This window comes from Colletotrichum fructicola (assembly GCF_000319635.2).
Source record: "Colletotrichum fructicola Nara gc5 chromosome Unknown KSG_Nara_v1_contig08, whole genome shotgun sequence".
Classification (NCBI taxonomy): Eukaryota; Fungi; Ascomycota; class Sordariomycetes; order Glomerellales; family Glomerellaceae; genus Colletotrichum; species Colletotrichum fructicola.
Window position 1 is genome coordinate 541,654 of NW_027094058.1, and position 25,038 is coordinate 566,691.

A 25,038-nucleotide genomic window follows, 5' to 3' on the forward strand; every position below is an offset into this window, starting at 1 on the left:
GCCTGTAAGTCTTTTCTACCTTACTTCATGGTCGTTTCCCAAATTCTGCTTGCTGTGACTCTGACAGACTGTCACAGTGCATTCTCGACTAGCACATCCTAACTCACCAAAATAATTCTACTATTTCTCAAAGTCTTAGACACGATGTTCAATGGAATGAATACCCTATTATTATCAGGGCTCAAACCGGTGCCTCTGACTTCATGATAGTCCTTGCGTGGTAGCCGGAGGCAATCGCATCAACAACATGATGCAAGTTAGCTTGTGACTGGTACTCAAGTGTTCACAATTCTGACAGTTTGGCTTGTGTCTGTGCGAAAATGCTGGCTCTGTGAATGCTACAAATGAGACAACGTCGACTGACAATTACTTTGCTTCAAAAACAAAAGAAACAATACCGTCCAGGCTGACCAGCGAACGTCTATGTGTTACTCCCCCTTCCAAAACCAATGACTTGTCTCCTTCTCTCCTCAGATACAATTATTCAGACATCACCACCCCCCAACCCCTCTCACCAGAACCCCAAAACAACAACACCGACAACCAACGCATAAACCCACTTCTCAACCGTCAAATTCGCCCCAGCACCATAATAGCACCCATTGCTATTACACCGTCCGCCGCTCCCACTGCCCCATCCGCTGCCGCCGCCAAAGCCCCACGCCGCGCTGCACTCCCCCGCGAACTCGACCAGATCCGTCCTCCCCAGCGGCGAGCACGTCGTCGTCGTCGTGTCCCTGGTATCAAGCGTGCCCTCGTCGGCGCTGCACGACAGCGCGGCGGTCCACTTGCCGGCCGTGCAGCGCTGGAACTTGTCGGCGAGGCAGTTCCACTGGCCCTCGTAGCCGACGCAGGTGGCGTCGGCGGACTGGTAGAGCGCGGAGATGTCGAGGGTTGTGTTGAGGGGGGATGAGTCTGGGGCGGCGGCGGTGAGGCGGAGGAGGAGGGTGAAGAAGAGGAGGAGGGTTAGGAGGGCGCTTTTGCGGGCGCAGTGTGGTTGGGGGGACATTTTTGGAAGAGTATGGTGTGGTGTACACTGCTCTGGCGTTTTTGGTGGGTGTGATTGTTGAGATGAACCACAAAGTCGGGTCTCCAGGACTCGGTGCGAGAAAAGAGAAAGGGTGGGTGGTTCGTCTCATGCCGCGGACCAGCCCTACGAAACCTTCGTAAGTCCTATATATTTCCCCCGACGAGTGGTTAGCTTGGCGGACCAGCTCCCGTGTCAATGGGTCCAGGAAGACACAGGATGAGACTATGATGGCATGATAGCTGAGACATGGCATGAGTCTGCCATGTGCATGCGCCGTCCTCACTTAGACATGTGCTTTTCAAAAATTTGCAGCTCAACAGTATTTTCTCGCGCCTGCATCGATGAGCCTCTCTTCGGATGAAGCTGTTCGGACGGGATATTCTAGCTGCTGCGCTGTCAGCTGTTACATATTGTCATGAACGTGTAGCCTTGTCATTGGGTCGTGAGGCGTAGCTCGCTCACCGAGGGGAGAGCGGATTCTGCAGCCGCGTGTGGCTAGGGAGGCAGGCGCAGGAAACACCATGCATGAGAGGAAATAAGCCGTAGTCGATTGCTAATAGCCTAGGTGCCTGTCCGACTACGCAGTGTTAGCGGGCGGACTAGCTCACAGAGAATGTTGTGAGAAAGCTATCCATTGTGGCACGGATGGTCGGCACCATGGACTGAAGATTGCAGAGCTCCATGATCCTGCAGGAACCCGACTAAGAGCACGAATGTGGATGGGAAGTGAATGAAACTCGGCAAGTAAGATGTTTTTGTTTGGTCATTCCAGGACGAACACATGCCAAGTCCACCACGAACCGGTTCGTGAGTTGCGTGAGTTGGTTGAGTCGCCCAAGTCTCTAGCTGCGTTAGCCTCAACGCTACCAGCCCCCTTCCGACCTATCACAACTCCAACACCGCGAGTTGCAACAAGTAGACTAGACAGCAAACAATTTATGCATATTCAAGGCTTGTCGAAAGAAAAATAACCTAAAGACTTGGCCGGATATATACGGAAGCAAATCCCTCGCGATCCACCGTCATCCCCCATTTTTCAGGCAAACACCGCGATATCCCCAACTTGCTACCAACCATGACATCAAGCTCGTGATTCCCAGCACCGCAACGCGTTACATGTGCCAAAGCCAGCAACATCGGGGACGTCCCTACTGGCTGAGTTGTCAGTCTTGTTCTTTCTCTCACATGCCTACCAAAACTCACCATCACACAGCACCCCCAAACCCCCCCCTCGCCGTCCTGTCCACGCCATGTACCTGTTGGCGGGTCCACCCCGGCGGGGTTTTCGGCGTCTGCGGAGCGCGGCGCCGCTGCAGCCAGCGGGAGAGGAAGTAGCACCCGAAGCCGAAGAGGACGAAGGCGGCGCAGATGGCGAGGGAGCCGGCGACGACGCCGGGCGGCGGGTCGGGCTTGGTGGTGGTGTTGGTGGTGGTGTTGGTGGTGGTGTTGGTGGTGGTGGTGGTGGTGGGAGGTGTGAGGTTGTCGTCGCGGCTGTGGGAGCTGTGTGGAAGGTAGTTGGTGTTGTCGTTGGGTTCCATGTCTGAGTGCAATGATTTCCTGGGTGTGATGTGTGCGCCAGAGAAGGAGAGTATAAGCTAATGCTGCAGACGGCAATGATGTCTGGCATTCTGGAAGGGGGATATGACGGGAGCCAAGGCTTTATGGGCTTCCGTCGCTCGTGAAGTGCACGTTTTGGCCATGTGTTGGATGGCAGCCACTGTCGCGGGTACGGGATGTAGCTTCTTTAACGGGGATGAGTTGCCGTCGGGGGAATTTCGCTAAGGAGCGGAAGAGTCGTCTTTCATGGCTGGATGTTTTCGATGTCTCAGGTACATGGACTCGGACATGATAAGTCACTCACAGGCCTGACCGAGCAAGTGGACGGTCTGGGGAGGCAATTCAATGTGTGCCACATTGGTATCGGGAAAGCGAGGTGTAAGTAATGATTTGTGATGTTTTATTTACATTCTATGTGATTAAACATTAGGAAACCCAATGATGACAGCGCGTTCCCAGCTCTTGGTCGGTGCTGATAAAGTCCCTTTCATCACAGCACACTCATAGAAGGCGGCTTCGCCCTGGATATAACCATCATTTCTCAGGTCTCGTTAGTAGGTACATGTGTCCCATAAAGACGTGTAATCTTTTCTCCATTTCGCGTCAAAATCAGTTACGCTGTGGCGCAGGCATGCAGAAACATGGGGATCGTCTGATAATCAGTCGTCGTCTATAATAAAAAAGGAAAATGGGGAAGAGAGCTTCATGATTGAAGCGCGGGAGTCGGTGTGGGCTCTCCGTCGGGATACTTGCTGGTTGACCAGTACCCGTCGTCGTAGCTGTGAGTCCAGTACCCGTCGTTGTAGGTGGTGGTGGATGTTGGGACGGGAGAAGGGGAGGTGGTTACGCTGACGATGCTGGTGAGCAAGGTTGACGGGAGGAGAGGCGTGGTCGTCTCTTGGGCCCAGGTGGTCGGGACAGCAGTGTCATCGGGTTGTGTAGTAGTTACGATGCTCGTGCTGGTGGACGGGCTGGGAGTCCAGGCAGGCTCTGATGAGGTGGTTGATGTCGAGACTGACGTTGTCGAGTTGATGGACGGTGTTGGAGCAGGGGGTGGGATTTCCGCCGCCGATGTCGCAGGAGCTGAGGTTGGGATGATCGGGGTCTCTGTCCATGGAGGAGGGACAACAATAACGGGCGTGGAAGATGCAACTGGCGACGAAGAAACCTCGAGAGCGCTGCTGCTGGGGATGCTCGGTTGAGCGAAGGACGTCGTGGGTGAAGAGGACGCAGGGGCCTCAGATGTGTAAGTGGACGGTGCAGCGGGAGGCGTAGAAGAGTCGACGGATGTAATCGGTGCCGGGCTAGGGCTTGGTTCCACGGTGCTCGACAGTTCATAAGTTGTCGAGAAAGATGACGGTGATGGCTCAGGGGTGCTTGAGGCCGGCACGGATGGCTGGGGCGTACTTGTCGCCAAGTAAGATGACTGAGAAACCTCCGATGATGGCGAGGGCGAGGGCTGAGAAGTGCTCGGCAAGACAGACGACGGCTGAGGGGTCTCTGATGAAAACGAGGGCTCGGCAGACGGCGAGGGAGCAGGTTCAGGAGTGCTGGATGAAGCTGATGATGGCTGAGGAGCTTCTGACGAAGGCAATGGCTGAGGGACTTCTGATGATGAGACTGGTGGCTCGGGGGCAGCGATGCTTGATGTGGGAGCAGCTGGTGGTGGTGTTGTTGGTGGTATTGATGTGGGCTCAGGGGCAGGCTTCTGGGTCGGGGTGATGGTGACAGTCGTCGGGGCGTCTGTCCCATCAACGTTGACCACGATGATGGACGTGGTTGTTGTCGTCTGTACTGCAGACGAGACCTGAGTGGCGGGGTCGCTGACACGCTCGGTGACGGTCACCTGGGCCGGTTCCTTGGTGACGGTAACCACATCAGGAGAGCCGGTGCTGGGACTTCCCTCGACGTTGACGACGGAATACGACTTTGCTGGCTTATCTCGGGGATGAAGCAGGAAGTCAAGGACGGGGAAAGCGTTTGCTGTCGTGGATAGGGACAGGAGCAAGGTGAGCGAGGCAGGAGGATGCATCTTGATGTGAGATCAAGAGGCAGCAAACAGCCACTGCTGCTGCTGTTTGGTGTTTGGAGTGCTGCTGCTGCTGCTGCTCTGCTGGTTGAAGCTCTCAATGGGCAGATGCAGACAGACGGGAGGACGGGAACAGACAGATAGACAGGACGCACGGTGGATGGAGAAGCGGCTGCCGATCGATCACGGAAGAGGATCTGGCGTCAATGTATGACAGAAAACTGGAGAAGCAGAAGGGAAGGGGACAGGACGGGAGAAGAAGCAAACATGGGAGCGGGAGCCATTGTGGTTTTACTGCGGTGCACTAGCAAACGCAGATGGCTGGAGACACTCGTCGGATGGTTGCTCACAGGGCCAGGGGCAAGAAAAAGGGACCACAAGCCAGGCGGGAAAAAAAGCTGGCGATGGAAATGTTGGTGGTTGGGAAGCAACTTTGGTGGTGGTGGTGGTGGTGGTGGTGGTTTCTTGTTCCAAGGCGGTTTGGAGCGAGTCCAGGGTCACCAGGGGTAATTCCGCCAGTGCTGCTGGTTGGCCAGGGGTCTCTGTCCACTGTGGGCGGGGGTGGCCCGTGAAGCCACGCGCTGGCTGGGACGGAAGGTGGGAAGAGAGGCGCCACAGAGGCAGAAAGCCAGGCACAGGCTTGACAAGATGGGGGCCAGGGGGGGACATACAGGGGGCGAGCACGCAAGACAGCGCTGGCTGGATCGGTTAGTCTGCCGAGGCGGGTGCGGGCTGGCCAATGAGAGGCGGCGGGAGACGGTTTCCCAGCCACCGCGTTCTCGAGGGATGCTGCTGCTCGGCTGAACAGGAGCGTCTAGGCCTTGGAAGAAGGCGGAATAACGTCCCACAAGTCAGGGGATGGCGTACGCAAGAGTGAAACGTGAACCTAGTGACGGCAGATGTGTAGTTGCAGTGGACTGAGTGCATATTATGAGTAGGTATCGAATCTTCAGAATGAAAATGGTGGATTCGAGGTGTCTTCCCGAGTGATGACATAATCCTGTTATTATGGAGTGGGTGACATAAGCAGTCTTTTGATTAAGTAAGGTGGCCGGGCTTAACTCGGGAATGACGGGTCGATCTCATCCAGGAACCGGCGATGACCGGTGGCTGTGCTCATAGCACCGCCGCAGCCATCTGTGGCTTGCCCCTGCGCAGCGTCACGAACATGTCGCCTCTCTGCCCTCTCGTTCTCCTCTCTGCAATGGTCTGGCCCACTCTCAGAACATCTGCAAGAAATCCTCCGTGCATTGACTGGCCCAAGCTTGCATCGACGCATCGTTGAACGGTTCGTTGATCGAGCTTGACTTGCAACGTCGGTGCAGCACCTCGCAAGGCAGATTCAGCAATGGATGTGTTTGTCTTCTCTAGTCCTTCTCTAGTCTGTTCGCACCTGAAGATCACCAAATAGCGCAGCGGATCGCATCACTGCCATGATGATTCAACAACCATGCCTCACAAAGTCACAAACACGCGTATCCCACCACCAGAAGCCAACCCAAGAGAAACGACAACGTTCTGGCTGTGCAACGCCTCTCCGCCAGATTACGCACGTCTGTGGCGCTTCAGCAGCTCGGCAGGGTTCGACGAGGGCGGGTGGCTCGTGCGAGGAAACAATTGGTGATGTTTGTGGAGCGGGAGCTGCAGCCCAAGGCCGCGCCGAGAGCTCGGTTTGGTTTTCTCAATGACGTTGGGTCCTTCACGGGGCCTTTCACTGCTTTTTTGCTAGGCGCGTGCCTACTAAGCCACCCTCCACCACCACTGGGCGCTACCAAGCTACCTCGTCATCCATGTCTCTCTCTAAAATGGCCCAATAATGCTGCCTGATGAAGCTTACTCGACGGACCCTCACCTCATCGTCTAATCCCTGTAAGGCGCTGCTTCCTTTCGAGCCGTTTCCTTCCCCGTCGCGTTTTGATTCGGGGCCGGACCAACAGGAGAGAGCGGACCCCGTCTCGTGGAAGGAGTGGAAGCGGGAAGGAAGCCTTTCCAAGTCCCAACATCCCAACACACGCAATTACTATTACCATTTAGGTACGGGTAGCTTACCTGACCATACCTTACCTTACCTTATTCACAGCCACGCCGGGTCCGTCGCCTTCGCCTTCGCCTCGCATCCTGCAGACGGACGGCCCAAGACCTTAAATAAAGCCGCCCAGCATCCCAAGAGCTTGCCAAAGCCGTGTTTCCGATTCCATTTACACATCTCACATATCCTCCGCCTACGAACACTCGCAGCTTTTCTGTGCCCCGCAGTCATCACCACTACCCCGCCCTACGTGACGCAACTTTCCCGCATTCCAGCAGCATTCCATTCCACCTGCCGATTCTCCCGACATCGCCAATTCGGCTCTCGTGAACTTTACGCGTCGCATCGAAATATCCATGTCCTATCCAGGCCAGCACGGCTACGGCGCCCGTAAGTTCCACCCTCCCGCTAATGTCCTCAGCGATCGCCTAACCACCAGACCAGAGCCGCACGGCGGGGGCTACGGCCAGTACCCTCCCCAGGGAGGTTACGGCGGCTACCCTCCTCAGGGCGGCCAATATCCTCCCCCTCAGCAGGGCGGCTACTACCAACAACCACCTCCCGGCCAATATCCTCCTCAAGGTGGCCACTACCCCCCTCAGGGCCCTCCGCTGGGCCAGTATCCTCCACAGGGCGGATACCCGCCTCAAGGCGGCGGCTACGGCGCACCGCCCCCGATCCCCCCGTCACCCTACGGCGGCCACTCGCCTGCTCCCGGCGGCTACGGCGCACCCCCTGGCCCGCCTCCGAACCAGTCCTACGGCGCTCCCCCGCCTCAGAACTACGGGCCCCCGACGCCCGCCTCCATCGGCTACGGCCCGCCGCAGATCATCAACTGGGACGCCACGCCCGACGCGACGGCCGCCCGTAACGCCATGAAGGGCTTCGGCACCGACGAGAAGACGCTCATCCGCTGCCTCGCCACCAAGGACCCGCTGCAGATCCTGGCCATCAGGGACGCCTTCCAGCGCAACTTCAGGCGCGACCTCGAGACGGACATCAAGAAGGAGACGAGCAGCTGGTTCCAGAAGGGCATGGTGTCCGTCGCGCGCGGCCCGCTGCGCTCCGACATCTACAACCTGTTCGACGCCATGGACGGGCTCGGCACCAAGGAGAGCGTGCTCAACGACGTGCTGCTCGGCCGCTCCAACGCCGACATGCAGGCCATCAAGAGCGCGTACCAGCAGACCTTCAAGCGCCGCCTCGAGGACGACGTCAAGGGCGACCTGAGCATGAAGACGGAGAGGCATTTCCTCATTGTACTTGGTGCCAACCGCGCGGAGGACTCCGCGCCGGTCATTCCCCAGCAGGTCGACCAGGACGTCATGGACCTGTACCGCGCCACCGAGGGCAAGATCGGCACGGACGAGATGCTGGTGTGCAGCATCCTCAGCACGCGCAACGATAACCAGATCCGCGCCATCAACCAGGCGTACGAGCAAAAGTTCAGGAGGAAACTGGAGGACGTCATCAAGAAGGTAAGCCAATCTCATGCCCCAGTTTGTGTTTTTTTATCAGCGGAAACCTAATGCTGACCAGGACGAACAGGAGTTCTCGGGCCACATGGAGGACGCGCTCCTCTTCCAGCTCCGCCACGCCGTCGACAAGTACATGCACGCGGCCAAGCTCCTCGAGGACTCGATGGCCGGCCTCGGCACCAAGGACCACCTGCTCGTCGCGCGCGTCGTCCGCTTCCACTGGGACAAGAACTTCCTGGCCAACGTCAAGGGGGCGTACCAGGCCAAGTACAACCGCAGCCTGGCGAGCAGGATCAAGGGTGAGACGAGCGGCGACTACCAGCGCCTCATGCTGGCGTGTATTGGCGAGCAGATCTAAGTGCGTGCGTGGCGTGTGTGACGACTGGATACGGCTGATACCCCCGGGAAATGGATGTATGGATGGATGGAATGCCTATCATGAGAATGGGACGGGATGGGATGGGATTGTTAGGGAACGGCTAGATGGTCGGTCGTTTGATGAATGGGTTTGGTTTATGACTCTGTGGGACGTCTGGGTATTGCCAGTATGTTTACCAACAGCTATTTCCGTAATGACGATGCTGGGCTTGGTCCAGAATAATTCTTCGCATTTACTGTGAGCCATCAACTTCTACTTCTTCGGTCCAGCGACAGATCGAGACCCGCGTGAAAGCAATGCTATGCAGCCAGTCATTAACGCGCAACCGGAGAAGGCTAATTTTGCATGTATGACAGGTCGAACAGCATACCAAATTATGGTCTTTATTAAGCCTTGCGAAAATACATCTAAAAATACAGACTTTCAAGGCGTGACCATTTCCGGAGACATTGACGTGGGAAACCATTTTGATTGGGTGCATTGCTCGCTTCTTCCACAGGTCTCCCTGCACTTCTCCAATAGAGCCATCTGTGGATTACATAAATGATAAAGGTTTATATGTGCAGGTCCGTGCAGCCTTAGGCCCGCGCCTGCCGACTTGCTTATAGCGCCTGCCCTTTCCTGGACACTCTATAACGCCCCACCTTTCTATAACATTTGACGCTAATAAGTTTTTTCTAATTAGCAAGAGCCCCCCCCCTCTTGTAGCGCTCCTAACTTGGCCTTCTTCACCACTTCAACTGGACCCCCTTCCTTGCCCGCGCCACCCACTCAACGCGACGTGCTTCTCACGACGATCTTCGTCGCAGTGGCAGACGTCGATTGATACCGCGTTGAACGACAATTGCGACGCGTCAACTCGTGATAATTCTTTTGCTGCGTCAGCACAACCAGGTGCAATCGGTCCTCGACCTGTGACCATCCCGCAGCGAATACTTTGGTGCGGTGACATCCAACGCACCTCGATCTCGTGTCAGTCACGTGGTTCCACCATCAGGACCTACATCACCAGCTTCACCTCCAACTCAGAAGACAACCAGCCTTGGCCAGTCCACCGCCAATGGCCTCGACCATGGCGCAGAGCCCGCAGCTCACCGCCGGGGGGCAGCTGCCTCAATACGCCCCGCCACAGAACGGCTCTCGTCCTGGGAGCGCAGCATCACACACCCAGAACCGTGCCGGCGCATCCTCAAATTCACCACCCGCCTTCCCGTATGCGCCGCAGCAGCAGCCGTCTGCTCCAACACCACCGCCGCCTGCGCCAAAGCAAACGCCGGTGCCTGTTCCGGTGCCAGGACAGCCGGCGGTGAATGGGACTCCGGTGGCGGCTGGAGAGCCGCCAAAGATCTCGTCTGACGTGCCCAAACCTGTGCCGGCGTCGGCCTCTCCTGCCTTGAGCAACGGCCAGACGCCATCTTCGGAGGAGATTGCAAAGTCGCAGAAGTTCTCGGAAGACTACACGAAGCTGTGCACGCTCATTGCCGAGTGTGACGAAGATGCAGTTCGTCGAGCGGTTAGAGACAACTTTGAAAAGTGTCTCCTGGGCTCCCACTACCACATGGCATTCATCGTACGTATCCTATCGAGAATTCCATGTCTTCTAGTTTTTGGCAACATGCTGACAATACCCAGATGAACGTCGCCATGCACCGTGCAGACGGTGGCATCTTGAAGAGAGCAATCAGAGACTTTGGCCAACGCATAGTCTCAGAAGGAAAGGCCGACCTGGTCGGCTGGTTGAAGCCGGCAGACCTGGACGAGCTGGCGGACAACATCCTCAGCAAGGCCAGCGACCAGTTCCTCGACAAGGCCCTCGTCACGCGGCTGCCCAAGATCGAAGCCCGGCGCCTGGTTAATGCCCTCGCCCGGGCGAATCGCCTGGGGTACGACGCCAACGACATTGTCGAGAACGAGCACGTCACCCCTACCGCTCCCGCCCAGAGCTCGATGCAAAGGCCACCCGCACCAGGCCCGCCTCCGCCTCCACCGCCAGCGGCGGCAGCGGCGCGGCCGGTTGGTTTCCATCAGCCCATGACGCCGGCGTCCATTCAAGCGGAGGCACCACCCCCACACAGGCTGAATCCCATGAATGTGGTTGTACCCAAGGCGCCTCAGGATATGAACAGGCCGGAGTGTACCTTCTGCCATCGTGTCTTTGGCAACGTTGAATCGTGGACTCATGTACGTTCCCTGCTCAGTTGATATCCCAGACCATCGCTAACTGTCTACAGCATGTCAAGAAGAGGTTGTGCCTCAGACCACTTGTTGCCCTCGGCAACAGCGATCATCTTCTTCTCTGTCCCCATTGCGGCCAGTCATTCAACGGACACGCGGGACTTCAGTACCACATGATGAATAAGGTCTGCGGCGACTTTGGCCCGGTGTCCAAGGAGATGGTCCAGAATGTCAAGACCATCCCAGGAGCTGCTGCCTCGTCCTACTCCGCTCCCGGAGCTCCAGGAATGGTCTCGAAGAAGCGCCCACGTGTTGAATACTACACCGCCTCCCAAAATCAAAGTCCAGCACCTAGTCAAGTCCCCCAGGTGCAGGTCCAGACTCCCCAGCACCAGTCCATGTCCCAAGTCCCGACATCGACACCCCAATCATCATTCCCCAGCAGCAATCAACCGGCTCCCCTCGGGACCCCCCGTGCGAAAGATATGGCCCATCTCACGGGGCCCCAGATCGAAGCTCTTCTCTCAGAGCTCAGGCGAGCCGAAGAGGATTTCAAATTCAAGATCGCCGACGCGAAGAAGCTCGGCCTGACGGAGGAGGACACCACCAAGAAGCTCACAAGCTTGCGCAACTCCTTCGCTTGCAAGCAGAGCACCATCCGCAAGAAGTACGGCATCAAGCTTCGGGAGCGTCGGGGCCGCGCCGAGATGGAAGCCGAGCGGGACATGATGGGGTACGGCTCGACTCCTCGCATGGGAACCCCGGCGTCCTCCGACAAACACGCCGACAAACGCGCGCGCGTCAACGGCGCGGGAGACGCAAGCGTCACACAGTCGCAGGAGCCGCCCTCGCAGAGCACGCCGATCAAGCAGGTTGCCGTGGCCGATATAGGCGGCGGGCTGACGGGGTCGAACGCGACGGCGGCGACGGAGGACCCGACGATGGCGTCGCAGCCGACGTCGTCGTTCCAGCAGGGGGGTTATCGCGTGCAGACGTACGAGCCCGCCAAGAAGACATCGCCGACGAAGGTACCAGGCGGGACTATGACGGCGCAGGAGCTCCTGCGGCAGATGAACGGTCCTATTGAGATCGATAGCAGCAGCAGTAGCTCTGAGAGTGAGTCATCAGATTCGGACTCGGACTCTGGCACGGAAGAGGATGGGGACGGCCCGGGGCTCAAGGCTGAGCAGCGATGATTTGATTCCAAGCACGGCATGCGACGATGCCAGGGGGCGGTTTATTCACATGATGGGAGCAGGGGCGTTTTTTCCAACCGAGCTGTTGGAGTCGGGATGCATCTGTTTTCTTGCCGGGCTGGCGGCGGCGTTTATGCATTCGACAAAGCATTGAGCATTGGAAGGGCCAGTTATCAGGGGTTTCTTTTTGATTTTTCATCATCATCCATCATCCATCTTGCAGGTTTGCAGTTTTACCCGGACGTCCCCAAGAGAAGGAGGTCCCTGCGAAATGCGCGGCGGTGGTCTGGACCCTTAGCATAGCGATATACTTTTTGCAGAGCAGGACAAAAACACGATTAGAAGAGGCCTTTTGTTTGCGCATGCGAAGGTGATGTGTGATCGTCAGTGATGCAGGGTCGGCATGTTTATGGGGGTGGGTTGGAGTTGCATGAGCTCTGATCCCTCCTTCCTTTGCCGGACGTCGGAGGTAGCCTTGCGTTTGACATGCCGAAATGACGGGAGTTGACATGTGGTTTTCTTTTTTTTTTTTCCAATTCTCCGATGATTCAGAGCCGATTGGAAGCTGTTTTAGGGAATGGAATTATCTTTCCGGAATCATAGTCGGCGAGCGTTGGGAAATTGGAATCCTTGAGCCTAAATCTGAGCCTAAGATCGGAGAATTCTTTTATGATTTGATCTGATGGACCGGGCAATGACAGATACAGCAAAGAGAGGGAGAGCGGGAGGCACGGATAAGGAATAACACAAAAGCACGGGTAGAGAGAGAGAGAGAGAGTCCAGTAGGAGTAAGATGGTTTGGATGTGTAAATGTCAGTTAGCTTTCGTCGCGCACGATCGGACGGTGCTGAGCAGGGGTGGTTTCAGTGTCAGTTCAACCGCGCGGAGGGTGGTGGTGGCGCCCGTGTGCTATTTGCATTGTCTAGTCCGGCGTGATGGGAGGGAGATTTGATATGTGGCAGTGGCATTGGCATTGGCACTGGCGGGTGACAGAGGTGCATTAACTCGAGTGGACGGACGTTGAAAGTTGAGGTGGATTGTGACTGTGGTGAGGTGATGGTTATATGTGGGAGGGGATCAATAGCCGTAAGTGCCAGGCTTTGGAATGTATGGAACGGGGCGGGTTTTGGCTGGTAGAATGTAGGACAATCAAGAACGATGCCGTGGATCAGGGAGCTTGGGGAGATTTTGTGCAGAGGGTGAGGTGATGTGATGTGATGCTTATGTGAACCCCGCGCCAGAGGGAACATCCCGGCTTTTGAGATGAGGGTGGTGAGATGGGGAGGGTGTCCCGCGTGCGTGCCGTGCGTGCGTGCTTGAACGGGGGTCTGAGTGGTTGGTGCCCCTGACGGGGAGCGAGCCGTGCGTTTGGGCACCTAATAATTCACCAACTCTGGCGGCAGCAAGGCAGAGCTTGGTCGTGTGGCTTGATCTGATGGAAAGGTAAAATATGGCGAGGGGGGGTCTGATCGTGAGCACGATTGAGCGGGACTGGTTGGTTGTGATGAATGTGACTGGTTGGTGAATGTGAATGTGACATTGAGAAAGGAGATAATAGGACCGGGAAAAGAACGAAGAAGAAGCTTTCGAGCAGAAGAATTGGTGGCGTTTAGGGTCTGGCGGGAGCAGTCAATGTGAAACGGAGGAACCGGTCCCTGGGTCATTTTACATCGCACTGCTTTCGATGCCGTGATGGCGGGATTAGAGGGGCTGAGGACGGTTCGAGGTTTGTTGAAAATTTGTGGAGAGCCGGCGGTATTCAGATTATTGGCTTCTGTTTCGTGGAACGATGAAACATATTTGGGCATATTCATTTTATTTAGGAAGTTTTTCGTGGTGGAACATGAGATGCCTATCAATTACAGGAGCTGTTTGTTTGGCCATGAATGACTTTTGAGCATTGAAGCGAGAGGGAGAAACAACGCAACGAACATGATTGACTGGATGAGAGTGAGAGGCGCACAGAAGGGGCCTAGGTCCCGGTCGTCTAGACCAACGTCCGCCGGAGCGGTCGTGGGCCAATGAAGCATCCGGGTGGAGTGGCGTCGCGTCCGGGCTACGGGCGGGAGATTTGCAATGGCACGGTACCCACCTACCTACCTACCGTTCCTTGGAGCTGCGTGCGTGTGTGTACTTGATGTGTGTGTCTTGACCCTGCAGGTTACAGGTTTGAATGTATGCTGTCTGTCCGTCACCTGGACTTGTTTGCTGCAGTTCAGTTCGCACTCTCTTAGGGCCTGGCCTGTTGGTGCAGTGTGACTGGTGAATTGTTTGACTGCGGCATGCAGTGTGCAGTCCAATCTGCAGCGCGTAGGCAGGCAAGTTAGGTAGCTTCTCTCCTGCAGGTCCGTAGATGCCAAGAATAGGGCATCATATCCAAGGGGCGGCGGGCTGTCAATGAAGCGATGGCGTCGTCTGAAGCTGAGACCTCACTCGCTCACTCACCCAATCTGAAGTATCTGTCTCTGCCTTTCCGCCCCCACGGACCCTATCATCCTGCCCTCCTGCAGCGGGCAGCCGTCTTGCCCTGTGTCTCGACTGTCAACAGGACCGCGGATGTTGCAGCAGGAACCACGGCAGGACGCGAACCCATTGGCTGCGGAGGAGATGTGGGAGGAGAGGTAAAATCCTGATGTAGCGGTACCCAGAACCCCCAGCGCACCCCTTCCCCTCTCGTCTCCGGGGGCGGGCGGGCGGTAGTTTCCATGGTTTTTGTTCCTGGTGATCTCGGCCGTCGATGTTTAGTGTTGCAGACGAAGGGCACATGTGGATATTGGATTGCACCCTTAGCACCGATCTAATAAGCCTGTGGTGTTGCTTTTGTTGGCGCCCCCCCTCTCCCCTTCGAGTCTGAGAGTCCTTGAGGAAATTTTGTTTCTTTTTTCCCTGTTTCTTCTTGTTCTTTTGAAGAAGTGTTCTCTTTTTGGGGACAAGTTCGTCTTCCTTCATTCTCTTCTTTGGTGGTGTTGCTCGTTTTCCGACATCGCGAACCTTTTGGGATCTTGTAAGTCGCAGCCAGCCTGTGCTTATCCACCCGTCCATCCACGAAACACACACGCGAACCGAACCTGTGACGTATTACACGGTTCAAAAAAGACACCACGTCCCGATATAGAGCCAGCCTCAGAATATCGGTTATATTTCTTCAAAGCATATCATCACACCGAGGGTTGGCAAGGTTATTATACCTTGTGTGATCCATACGCCGGACGGCCCCCAACCGTCGCCGAACGCGAACACGACCGCATATCTATATCCCACGAAGACGGAAAGCCAGAGACTGTGGCGGATCAGTCGATATAGCATCAAGCTTTTTCGACATTTCCGAAATCGACAGACAAGCCCGCGTGTCAGGCAAGGGTCTTCCCGTCGAGCCAACTATCACAATCCCCCGAACCGAGAATCCGCGCCCAACCGGCGTCCGTCACGAGGCACGGCGGTCCTTCAGTCGAGAGGGAAAAGAACACGCGACAAGTTGCGACGAAACGGACCCCGTAAGACGAATCTCGACAGATTCATGCACGCGCGTGTGGAGTCCTTTGTCTACTCACAAGAGGGAAAGAAGAATACGGAAGGCATCGGGGGCCGCTAGAACACACGTGCGAAGGGCGATAAGCATATCCCGTCTTCCAACCAACCAACCAACCCCGCCCAGGGAGATCCCCCTCGGGAGAAGATCCGAAACATCAGACTGAACAACTTGTAACCGCGTTTCTCAAGCAAAAAAAGAGGCGCGCCCAAACAGCAGAGCAGACAAAGCTGGTACGGGCAGGGCCCTCCGAAGGCGTGTCAGAGGCGAAGAAGGGACGAGCGGACGGCGGGCTGTCATTTGATTTTGAAGTGTGCCGTGGCCCGAGGGTAGGTGTTTCCCGTGTGTCTGAGGGTCTTTTCTGGCTTCTTTGATCTGATGTTTGCTCTGTGAGGGATAGGGAAGGTATTTAGTTCGGCCTGCGCCGGTGCTTTTTTGCTTTGTGTGTTTCTTTCGAAGACGACTCGGGGAGGGTTGGTCGACATCCCGTCACGACAACGATCCAACGCAACGCAAGGCAACGCAACGCAAGGAGTCGCATTCATCAAAGCCACACCACATCCCCTTCGTTATCGGCCTCGGAAAGGCAAATCAGCGAGAAAAGAGACAGACTGAGAGTCAGTTGGCTAATTACCGGGACGGTGATATCGGGCAGGGAAATTAAGAGGTGGTTTTAGCGAGACGGAGCAGGCAAATCATCTGCCTGATCGACGGGTCGCTTGTCGAGGGTTCCGGGTGCTTGTTGCTGTTCAGGCACTAGAGAGTACCTGAGAGGTGGGCAATGTGGGACCGTTATCCGGCGAGGCCAGCAACGGTCGGGGTTGGCGGTGGTGTTGTTGCCACGGGACAGGGGTCCAGGGGCGCGCGGTCAGGTCACAGTGGAGGGGCGGCGGCGACGGGGGCGGGGCAGGGTGCTATAACGGGCCTGCAATTAGTGGAAGGAGCTGCGATGGGGCCTGGGACGAGTTCGGGTTCGACACCTTCCATGAGCAGCCGCCGCAACACGGGGACCACCACCAGCCATGGATATGGATATGGACCAGGGAGTGGAAGACCTGGCTCGTCTTCTCAAAAGAAGTTGACGCCGCCACCGCAGTTGCACGAGAGGGTTCTGCTCAAAGGACAGCACTACCGCCAGTCCCAGCTGCAACCTCAGCTTCAGCCTCAATCACTGTCTGGTGATCGTGTAGCATCGTCACTGCCTTCGTCTCGAGAGGCACAAGCACACGCTGCGCCACACCACGACAGCAACCTGCAGCAGCACCTCAATAATCAACGCCACCAACCGCAACAAACGCAGCATCTCCGGGTGCATCTGCGAGGGGGACACGAAGGACAAGGCGGCGTCGGCACCGACAGAGGAGGCGCCGGAGGAAATAGAGGAGGACCTCGAGGAGCTCCGCCGAGGAACTTTCCCTACAACAACTCGAACCGCGACCCGGGCCTTGGTGGCTTCAACTCCTCGACGAACCAGCAAAAGTTCTGGCCCGAAGACCTGCGCAACCCCCGAGGCGGACTAGGCATCGACCACAACCTGCCATCGCCGCCGACTCCCAAGTTCGAGGTGAAGCGTGGATTTGGACAGAGGACCGATACCCCATCTGGAGAGTGAGTGCTTTTTCTTTTCTGCGATTTGTGTTGCGTGTCGTGATGTTGTAGATGTATGAAATCCATGGTGGTGAAAGAGTGTCCAAGAAGAGAAATTGAGACGCGACGACGAGGAACACGCGAAACGCAAAAGAGGAAGCAGCAACCCTCGATTGCAAAGAAGAGGTCCCCACCTTCCACGTCTTCGCCCAAGCTCAAGCTCAAGCTCCAGACCCGGAAGCATTCACCAGACAGCAACAGAGTATCGGCCGCTGCAGCTTCCGACGCGCTACTTGTCCAATCTCCAACGCGAAAACGACGGCGACGACGAGAATGGCGACCGCAACCTCGTCGTCGCGTCTGCTTCTCGCCCATCGCGACTTCTCCCGCAATCTCGACATCATTTCCTCTTCCTTCTCCTGCGGCAGCTTCTCCTCTCTACAAGCAGCACTGGCTAACGTTCCTCGCTCCCGCAGCAATCTCGACGAACTGCTCCCTCCCCCGAGTCTCGCTCGCATCGAAAACGACGGCAGCGACCCCTCCGGCTCCTGGCGGCCTGCTTCCTCCATCTACTCGCTCAACCGCGACTCCTACACCTCCCCCGTCACGCCCAACTTCGCAAACGTGGCTGCCCGTAATACCTATTCCTCCGCCGTCGCGGACATTTCTCCCCCGAGCTCTCCTGACTTGGACGCTCGTGGTGACGGGTGAGTCTAATCTTCGTCCGACACAATCCTTGACTCTAGCTTTTTTGTTTCTCCCCCACGTGGGTTTTGGATAGTGAATCAGCGCCAGCCCGGGACTAACCATGTGTCTCTGCTTCAGAACATCCACCCAGGACCAAAGTGTCTCTCCCATAGAAGACTCGCCCAACATGTCGCAACTCGCTCTCGAAGACCACCATACGGGCCAGCAGTCCACGCCCCCAAAGAGCAACATCCCCATGATGCGTCGCGAGCGCAGAAAGAACCAAGACGCCGCAGCCCACACCCTGCGAGAGACCAAATCCCAGCAGCGCCTGCGGATCCAGCGCGAGACCAAGTGGGATGACATGACGGGCGAACCCACGTACCTCGACACGGGCCGTGCGGGCCAGGTCAGACCACAGGAGTACGCCCAGGGACTCACCCATCCGACGCCCTTTGGCAAGTCACCTGCCGCCATGAGGGCCATGCAGAATGCCCCTCAAGCGCAGCAGACTTTCACCGATCGCCTGCGCAGGCTGCGGCCCGTCGGCGCCGGGAACCCAAAGGACCATCCAAAGGACCAGCAGCAGCAGCCAGACGAACGTCCATCTGCCACTGCAACTGCGCCCGTGTCCATCGACGAGCGTCCGCCCTGGCGCGGCGCTCATCAAAGCGGACGAACTGCAATCGTCAACCCAGTTCGCGACACGGAGCCCAAGGAGCCTCTCAGCATCCCGCGCAGGAGCAGCAGGCGCATCGCCGTTGGGCCTCGGCTGCCCATCGCCGGCGTCTCTTCACCACTCTCCCCTGTCAGCCCCTCTGGATCTGAAACGTCGCCGCGGTCGAGGACGCCCACCGTCAGAACTGTGCTCAACGCCCCCCGCCAGCTTACTGCAGGCACCAACGCGCCCTCCCCCTCGGCCACTCGAACCCCTCCGCCCGCTCAGTCCTCCTATCCCAGCCCGCCCAACTCGGCCAGCGCTGGCGTCCAGTCCCCCGTACTTGCGACGCCCGAAGCCACTAGCAGTCCGCCTGTCACGACCCGACAGCCTGCACCCCTGCCGGGCCTGCCCGCTGCCCCTAACGCACATCTCGGCCAAGACAAGGCCATTCGACGGAAGCCTCCTCCTGCCAACTCGCAAGCGCTTCACGCACCGCAGCCGTCATACTCCTCGAGCGTCTACTCTGAGGCCACCACCGTCCCGCCCGTCAGCACTCACGAGCGATCGCCGCCTCGCGCACCGAGATCACCCGGTGAAGCCCTCAAGGCCAACGAGCCTTGGGACCAGCCCCCGTCGCGGTTCAGCGTCACCACCTATGCCACTTCCGCGGCGGACCAAACCCCTCGTCAGTCGACAGATACCGCGCCTCCGCCGGTCCCCGCGCTGCCTTCGCCCCAGCAGCAGAACGGTGTCATGAACCGCAAGCGTCCGGCTGTTCTTGGATCCACGAGCAACGCCATCAACGCGGACAAGCCTTTCGTTATTTCCATGTCCTCGCCTTACATGTCCAGCGCCTTCCCCGATAACGACCTGCCCGCGCCTGCACGATCAGAACTCCCCAGCCAGAAGCAGCCGATACCGCGCGCTAGCAACGCAAGTATGTACAGCACGTCCAGTCGACCCGAGTCGGTTTGGTCCACTAGCAAGGCCCTCCCGCCGCCGCCGACCGAGACGTCCATGGTCAACGATCGTGTAGGCTACCTCAACGCTCGTCTCGAGTCACTTGGCAACCGGCGCATCAACATCAACCAAGCCATCAAGCAGATGACGGAGCTCATGCCGACCGACAGCATCCTGGCCAGCGAAGCCGTGCTACGCAAGCGCGAGGCGGAGAAGCGCAAGGTCGAGGCCCTCAAGGTTGAGCTGGCAGAGGTCCAGCGCGAGGAGTACGAAATAGGCCTCAAGCTTCATCGCGCCTACAAGAGGATGGATCGTAATGCGGAGTACGAGCCGACGACGCTCTGGGTGAGGAGGGTTACTGGCTGATCCTAGCCCGTCAGGGTGCGCTGCGATCTGGGCAGTGTTGCTGTCATCATAATGGCCGTTCGGATGGGGAGAGGGACTTGTTGCGGTTCGGGTTGCGAAAGCAGACGCGGAAGCGTTTCAGAGAAGTTTGCGCCGGCGACAGCTGGTTATTTGGTTTGAGCACGGAGTTTACGGACCCCTACCCTGAGCTTTTTACTCTGGGCAGGTTGAGATGAGTCAAGGTTGGTATGAATTGGGTTTTTGTGCGAACCCCTTTTTCTGAGGGCGTGTGCTTTTTTTTTTGCTTGTTGCTGTGTTTGATACCTTTTTCTTTTTCCCACGTCTTTTGCTTTGTCGCGGACAAGACTCACACTTGTAGAAACAGAAATTCTAGAAGAATTTTATTCCCAGTGATTTGTTGGTTCTTTTCAGTGAGGATTCCTTCCCCGGTTTTTTATAATGGCCCGATGTTTTGAAACAGTGACATGTCCCGGGTAGCGTGTTCCGCATGAAGCTTGCCGAGGAAAAAAACATTGGGGCTCAAAGAGGTTGGGATGCTATTTTGGTGCCAAGGTGTTTTGCCGCGTGGGGTTTGGGGGAGTGAGGCTGGGATGAACTACGGAGATGGGCAGGCTTTGGAGAGTCAAAGATTGTTTATGATGACGAGAGTTTGTGGTTTACTTTTTGAGGCTGAGGGTAGGTTGCATTCGGCTGGTGACGTGACCTCGCGGCGCTGTGGGAATTGTGCATGAATGAGTAACCGGTGAGATGAATTGGAGATGAATGGGAAGGGTTTTCTGGGTACAGAGGATTACTATTGTGTATGGCTTCCGAGGTCTCGGTGAGGGAGACATCGTACGACTCGGGTACTGAACCCAACCGTCTGGAGTTAAGTAGAATTGAGGCATAGGCAATTGGTCCTTGTAGACCACCTTTTGCCGCCTAAGTAAGACGCCTTGGAATGTTAGTGTTCCCACCGGCAAAACCTAAGAGGAGAGGAAGTCGACATTTAGATTTGTGGCGGGGGCAACGTGACTTGACAAGCTGGTTTGAGATATTAGGCAAATGGCTGGGATGCCAACATGATGGCCACAAGAGCAGGTGTTGTATTGCCAAACTGTAATTCATTTGGTATTATACAGAGAAAAGGGAAGCAATTTGGCGGACTGTTTAATTACAGAAACATGTGAATTTGGCGAGAAAGCCTGAGTTGTTGTTGGCCATCAAGGTGAACCCGCCGTGCCCTTCAACAGATTCTAAGTGGTCGTGGAAACGCCACGATGTGAACGATCCATGAACTTAAACCCGGCTGGTCTTACTAGGGATGAACCTCATTTCTTTACTAGAGTTGAAAAGTCTAACTCTTGTTTCCCTGGGTCGACAACCACTTTGCGAATACTTTACAGCATTTCAAAGTCAGAATGAATCAACTTCACGATATTCACACAGAACCAGCCATGGCAGATGTCCAACTCCCCGACACGGAACCCACATGCCTCATGAGCCTCCCTCCCGAGATGCTCAACGAGATCGCGGACCACATGGAGCTGCACGATCGCTACCTCTTCTCCGAAACCTGCAGACGCGCTCGGTGGCTGTTCGGAATGGACAAGGCCGCCTGGGCCCGCGTCTTTCACGCGCCAGACCTGCGCGATAGACCTCGGATCGAGGCCTTCCTCGCCGGCGTCGCCTTCGTGCGGCCGCACCACTGGCTCTGCATAGGCTGCGGCCGGCTGCACCGCGTGGCCGGAGATCCGCCGCCGCGCCGGAGGACCCGGCGCTGCGACCGGTCCGTGCCGCTCTACCCGCGCCGGCCGGGGCTGGGGTTGAAGATTTCGCACGTCGAGAGCGCGCTGAAGATGGCGCGGATGCTACAGGTTGGAGCGGCGGGCGCGGACGAGGTGGGCGAGCGCCTGGGCAACCTGTTGACGGGCGTCGAGGAGAAGCCTGTAGTGGACAGTACGAAGGAGCTGCAGTACCGCAAGGTCGGGGTGGAGTCGACGCCCAAGATCGTGTCGGGGATGTTCATTCTGCACACCAGGATGGAGTTCATAGGGCCTCGGGGTCGGGGGCCAGCGAAGTTGGCACACTTTAAACCCTTCCGGCTCTGCGAGCACCTGTGCAGTATTAGCAACGGCGGGAATGACTTGGCCACTGGCCTCAAGAACGCGTTCGGGAGGAGGCGCACCGAGAAGACGGGCAGCTGCGGCCGCTGCGGGATCGATTATGCGATCATTGCGAACCACGGGGGCTTTGTGGTTCAGTCGTGGCAGAATCTGGGACGCTATGACTGTCCGGACGATGCGGTGCCCAAATCTTTTTTTGAATTTCCACTGTACGTAGCTGTGAACGACCGGATTTGGAACTCTCCGATGAAGGGCGTCGGGCTCATGGCAGGCCAGCGGCAATATATTCACGTGTCTGGTGAGATACGGAATGCATATACGAGAGGGTAGGGAGAATCATCGAGAGGTTAGTGCTGTGCGCTAGGAAGACCCTAAGTGTTGAGGGAGAGATACTCCGCAGTGTGACTGACTGTTTATCAAGACCCGCAGAACCTACGAACAGTTTTGGTCATGCCTTCATCCGGATAGGAGTCTTGTTTGCTAGACTGCGTCGTTGTTCCTAGTGATGAGGTCTTGTTTCTTGCTGTCGTAGCAAGGCCTCAGATAACTACACATCGCCTAATTTTGAAAACACAGTAGCATCTATGAGAGGATACAAATCTGTAAGATAAGGTCTGACTTAGGTTGCCGCTTGAAAGAATACTTTGATCCCGGAGCGATCCCGATGCAGACCCGTTTATGAACCGAGCTACGAGGGAGTCATGGACATGACCTGTCGGCAAATCGCTAGACGTATGCCGAGCTTATGAGTTCAATGTTGGGAGAGCGTTCCATCAGACTTCCTTTCAATTAAGTTGATTTCTCATCATTGATTTGCCCCTTACTTGGTGTGCGTGGTCTCGCAAATAAATTTCAAAGTCTTTAACTACATTGAGATTATGACCACTAATAGCCGTGCGAATATACCAGACAACAATTGGTAACCGTGTACGGAGCAAAAGAATTTACGGCAAATGCTTCCCGAATCTTTGGTACAGATATTGCGCTTCACGTTCGCTGCAACCCATTAACTGCAAAGCTCTACTTGATCCCTCCAATAATGAGGGCGCCAGACGTCCTGGTGGGAAAGAAGAAATTAGGTTTCTGCCCTGCAGAGTCATAAGAAGATCCTTCAACATGTCCACCGAGTAGCCTTGCCCTAGAAATATCATGCATGGGAAAACCCATGGCAGGTTGTGTTCCTCAAATTCAGGCCGCAATGTCTGCCGGAAAAAGTCGCTGCACGAGGAGAAGGCAGGGCTTAACTTGGGCATAATGCCCGCTATCTGTCTTTGGGATAAAGTCGAACAGAAGTCATCCAAAGTGGAATTCAAACTTGAGCCAGGGGAATCTATATCCCCATCGGTCATATCTCTCAACACGTTGTCGACAATTTCGAACAGCATGGTCTGTATCATGAACCGACCAGGATCACGTGAGTGTTGCGTGTCCTTCCCTTGTGGCTGATATAGAAGTTCTACGGTGCCGACAATTTCGTGAAGTGACCACAAAATCTCACTGTGGTTAAAGTGAGTGCGGTTGATGCCCTCTAAGGTGTCGTGCATATAATTGGCGAGTTCACGAAGCCGTTTGAGGCACTGCGTGGCATCTGGAGGTTGTCCGTGCCCATCCGAATCCAACGGGAAGCATGCCGTGACCGTTTTCCGCATGTAAGCGGTGACCATACATACGATCCTTCCACTCCAAGTGGACCCAGGGCACACATCGGTTTGCGTTAACTCATCGGTGAGTAGCAGACTAATCAGCTCTTGTGTCGAACACCAGTTGTCTTCGAGACGCTCCATAAGGCGTTGTTCGTCACAAGTCGTAGTGTGTGTATCTCGCCTGGAATAGCGTCTTGGTTTAACACCACGAGTCACCAGTTCCCCAAAAGAGTGGTTGCGACTCCACGATGAACCTGGTGCTAGTAGTTCGGCGGGTGCGTAGCCAAGAAAGTTCGGGCCGTTTGAGACTTGATTGACGTTCATCCCAATGCCGAGCAAGAAATCGAGACCATTCAAATCAATTGCCAAGACACAATAATGAAGAGTTTCGTTTTGTGTGCAACGTTGAATCAACTGCTTTGGGTCCGCCCCTAGATCCACCAATCGTTTTGCCAAACGCCAATCCTTGAGGTCAACGGCTCTGTCGAGGGCAGGTCCATGAATAAGGCGCTGAAGGAACTTTTCATCGGAGAGTAGCTTATGAGCTATTTTGGATCTTTGCCGAGACATGGTTTGAAGGGTTAACTGAATCTCGTCTCCTTGAAACGGCGAGGCTGTGTCGCTTCGCTCTTTGATGTTGTGTTTGCTCGGCCACGACAAGTAAGCTAGCTTTAAATTTCCCCTGTAACAGGCTCGTCGAAATATGCTGCAGATCAAGACTGGGGCAGACTCCACGTGCACCTTCGACAGCATGCCATTGAGTGCCGCGGACGTCAAGTCGCTGTTTAATCCAAGGCTGCTTGTGAAGTGATTGCATATTGCGTATGCTGTGTCAAGACTCTCGCTTGTTAGAAGAACACCAGCTTGTGTGAATAATAGACACACTCGCAGCAAAACCTCCTGGGGGATCTGAGATTTGAGGAAACCTTCGATCATGTGAGTATTGTCTCCAAACGAGCTGAGCCTTCCTTTGACCAGGAGACGGAGCATGCGTATATCCCAAGTCGACCTGACAATTTGGGCAGCCCTCCGAATGCTGTCCTCCCGAGACGAATTTGGCAAGCGTGTTTGTCTTCTCATATCTTCCTCTCTGGAGTGAAGTATGCTGTCAGCCGACGCCCATTGAATAATCCGCTGAACAGCGTCATACGCTCTCAATTCAATCGCAATAGGGAGCAGACGCAACGTCATTTCAGAGACCATGTTCACACTGATGAACTCAGAAGGCTGGGTCGACAAGGCCTTGAAATACTTGAGAAAGAGAGTGATTTGACGCACGAGCCCCCGCACGGTCAACTTATGATCTCTTTTTGAGCCCATAAGATGATCGAACAAGAACACATGTGAGTAGTTTAACGCCCAAATCACACCTACGATCTCGGGTGTGAAGTCCTTAGCCTCAATGTTATCCAAGAGACCAACTAGGTGAGGAGTAAAGGTCAAAACCTGAATGTTCAGGGCATCGGGATCATGCACCAACTGATCCCACAGACTGCGCATATTTGACTTGATCATGTGCCTTGATTGAAGAAGCCAAAAGCGTTGTGCGTAGGAATAAAATGGGTGTTGACCCTGGCTTCGGTTTCCAGTCGTACAACTGGGGTCTAGCCTTGTAAGAGTTGGACCA

General features: G+C 55.9%; 7 protein-coding genes across 7 annotated transcripts; 4 read left to right on the plus strand and 3 right to left on the minus strand.

Annotated features, from left to right (window-relative positions):
* Nucleotides 1–511: 511 nt before the first annotated feature.
* Nucleotides 512–1,009, minus strand: CGGC5_v013171 (uncharacterized protein; the record flags this gene model as incomplete). Its single annotated transcript, XM_032021539.1, has 1 exon — nt 512–1,009. The coding sequence occupies one exon, from the start codon at nt 1,007–1,009 to the stop codon at nt 512–514; it is 498 nt and encodes a 165-aa protein (XP_031881506.1).
* A 1,226-nt stretch (nt 1,010–2,235) lies between these two features.
* Nucleotides 2,236–2,568, minus strand: CGGC5_v013172 (uncharacterized protein; the record flags this gene model as incomplete). The annotated part of the gene is made up of 1 exon (XM_032021540.1): nt 2,236–2,568. The coding sequence occupies one exon, from the start codon at nt 2,566–2,568 to the stop codon at nt 2,236–2,238; it is 333 nt and encodes a 110-aa protein (XP_031881503.1).
* Nucleotides 2,569–3,290: 722 nt separating this feature from the next.
* On the minus strand, nt 3,291–4,619 carry CGGC5_v013173 (uncharacterized protein; the record flags this gene model as incomplete). Its single annotated transcript, XM_032021541.1, has 1 exon — nt 3,291–4,619. The coding sequence occupies one exon, from the start codon at nt 4,617–4,619 to the stop codon at nt 3,291–3,293; it is 1,329 nt and encodes a 442-aa protein (XP_031881504.1).
* A 2,382-nt stretch (nt 4,620–7,001) lies between these two features.
* On the plus strand, nt 7,002–8,481 carry anxa7 (Annexin A7; the record flags this gene model as incomplete). The annotated part of the gene is made up of 3 exons (XM_032021543.1): nt 7,002–7,035; nt 7,090–8,123; nt 8,185–8,481. The coding sequence occupies 3 exons, from the start codon at nt 7,002–7,004 to the stop codon at nt 8,479–8,481; spliced, it is 1,365 nt and encodes a 454-aa protein (XP_031881508.1).
* Nucleotides 8,482–9,574: 1,093 nt separating this feature from the next.
* CGGC5_v013175 (uncharacterized protein) lies at nt 9,575–11,873 on the plus strand (the record flags this gene model as incomplete). The annotated part of the gene is made up of 3 exons (XM_032021544.2): nt 9,575–10,072; nt 10,135–10,683; nt 10,734–11,873. 3 exons carry the CDS (start codon nt 9,575–9,577, stop codon nt 11,871–11,873), a joined length of 2,187 nt encoding a protein of 728 aa, XP_031881509.2.
* A 4,514-nt stretch (nt 11,874–16,387) lies between these two features.
* On the plus strand, nt 16,388–19,663 carry CGGC5_v013176 (uncharacterized protein; the record flags this gene model as incomplete). Its single annotated transcript, XM_032021547.1, has 3 exons — nt 16,388–17,010; nt 17,466–17,696; nt 17,815–19,663. The coding sequence occupies 3 exons, from the start codon at nt 16,388–16,390 to the stop codon at nt 19,661–19,663; spliced, it is 2,703 nt and encodes a 900-aa protein (XP_031881393.1).
* Nucleotides 19,664–21,099: 1,436 nt separating this feature from the next.
* Nucleotides 21,100–22,098, plus strand: CGGC5_v013177 (uncharacterized protein; the record flags this gene model as incomplete). Its single annotated transcript, XM_032021548.1, has 1 exon — nt 21,100–22,098. One exon carries the CDS (start codon nt 21,100–21,102, stop codon nt 22,096–22,098), a length of 999 nt encoding a protein of 332 aa, XP_031881396.1.
* Between the last annotated feature and the right edge of the window lie 2,940 nt (nt 22,099–25,038).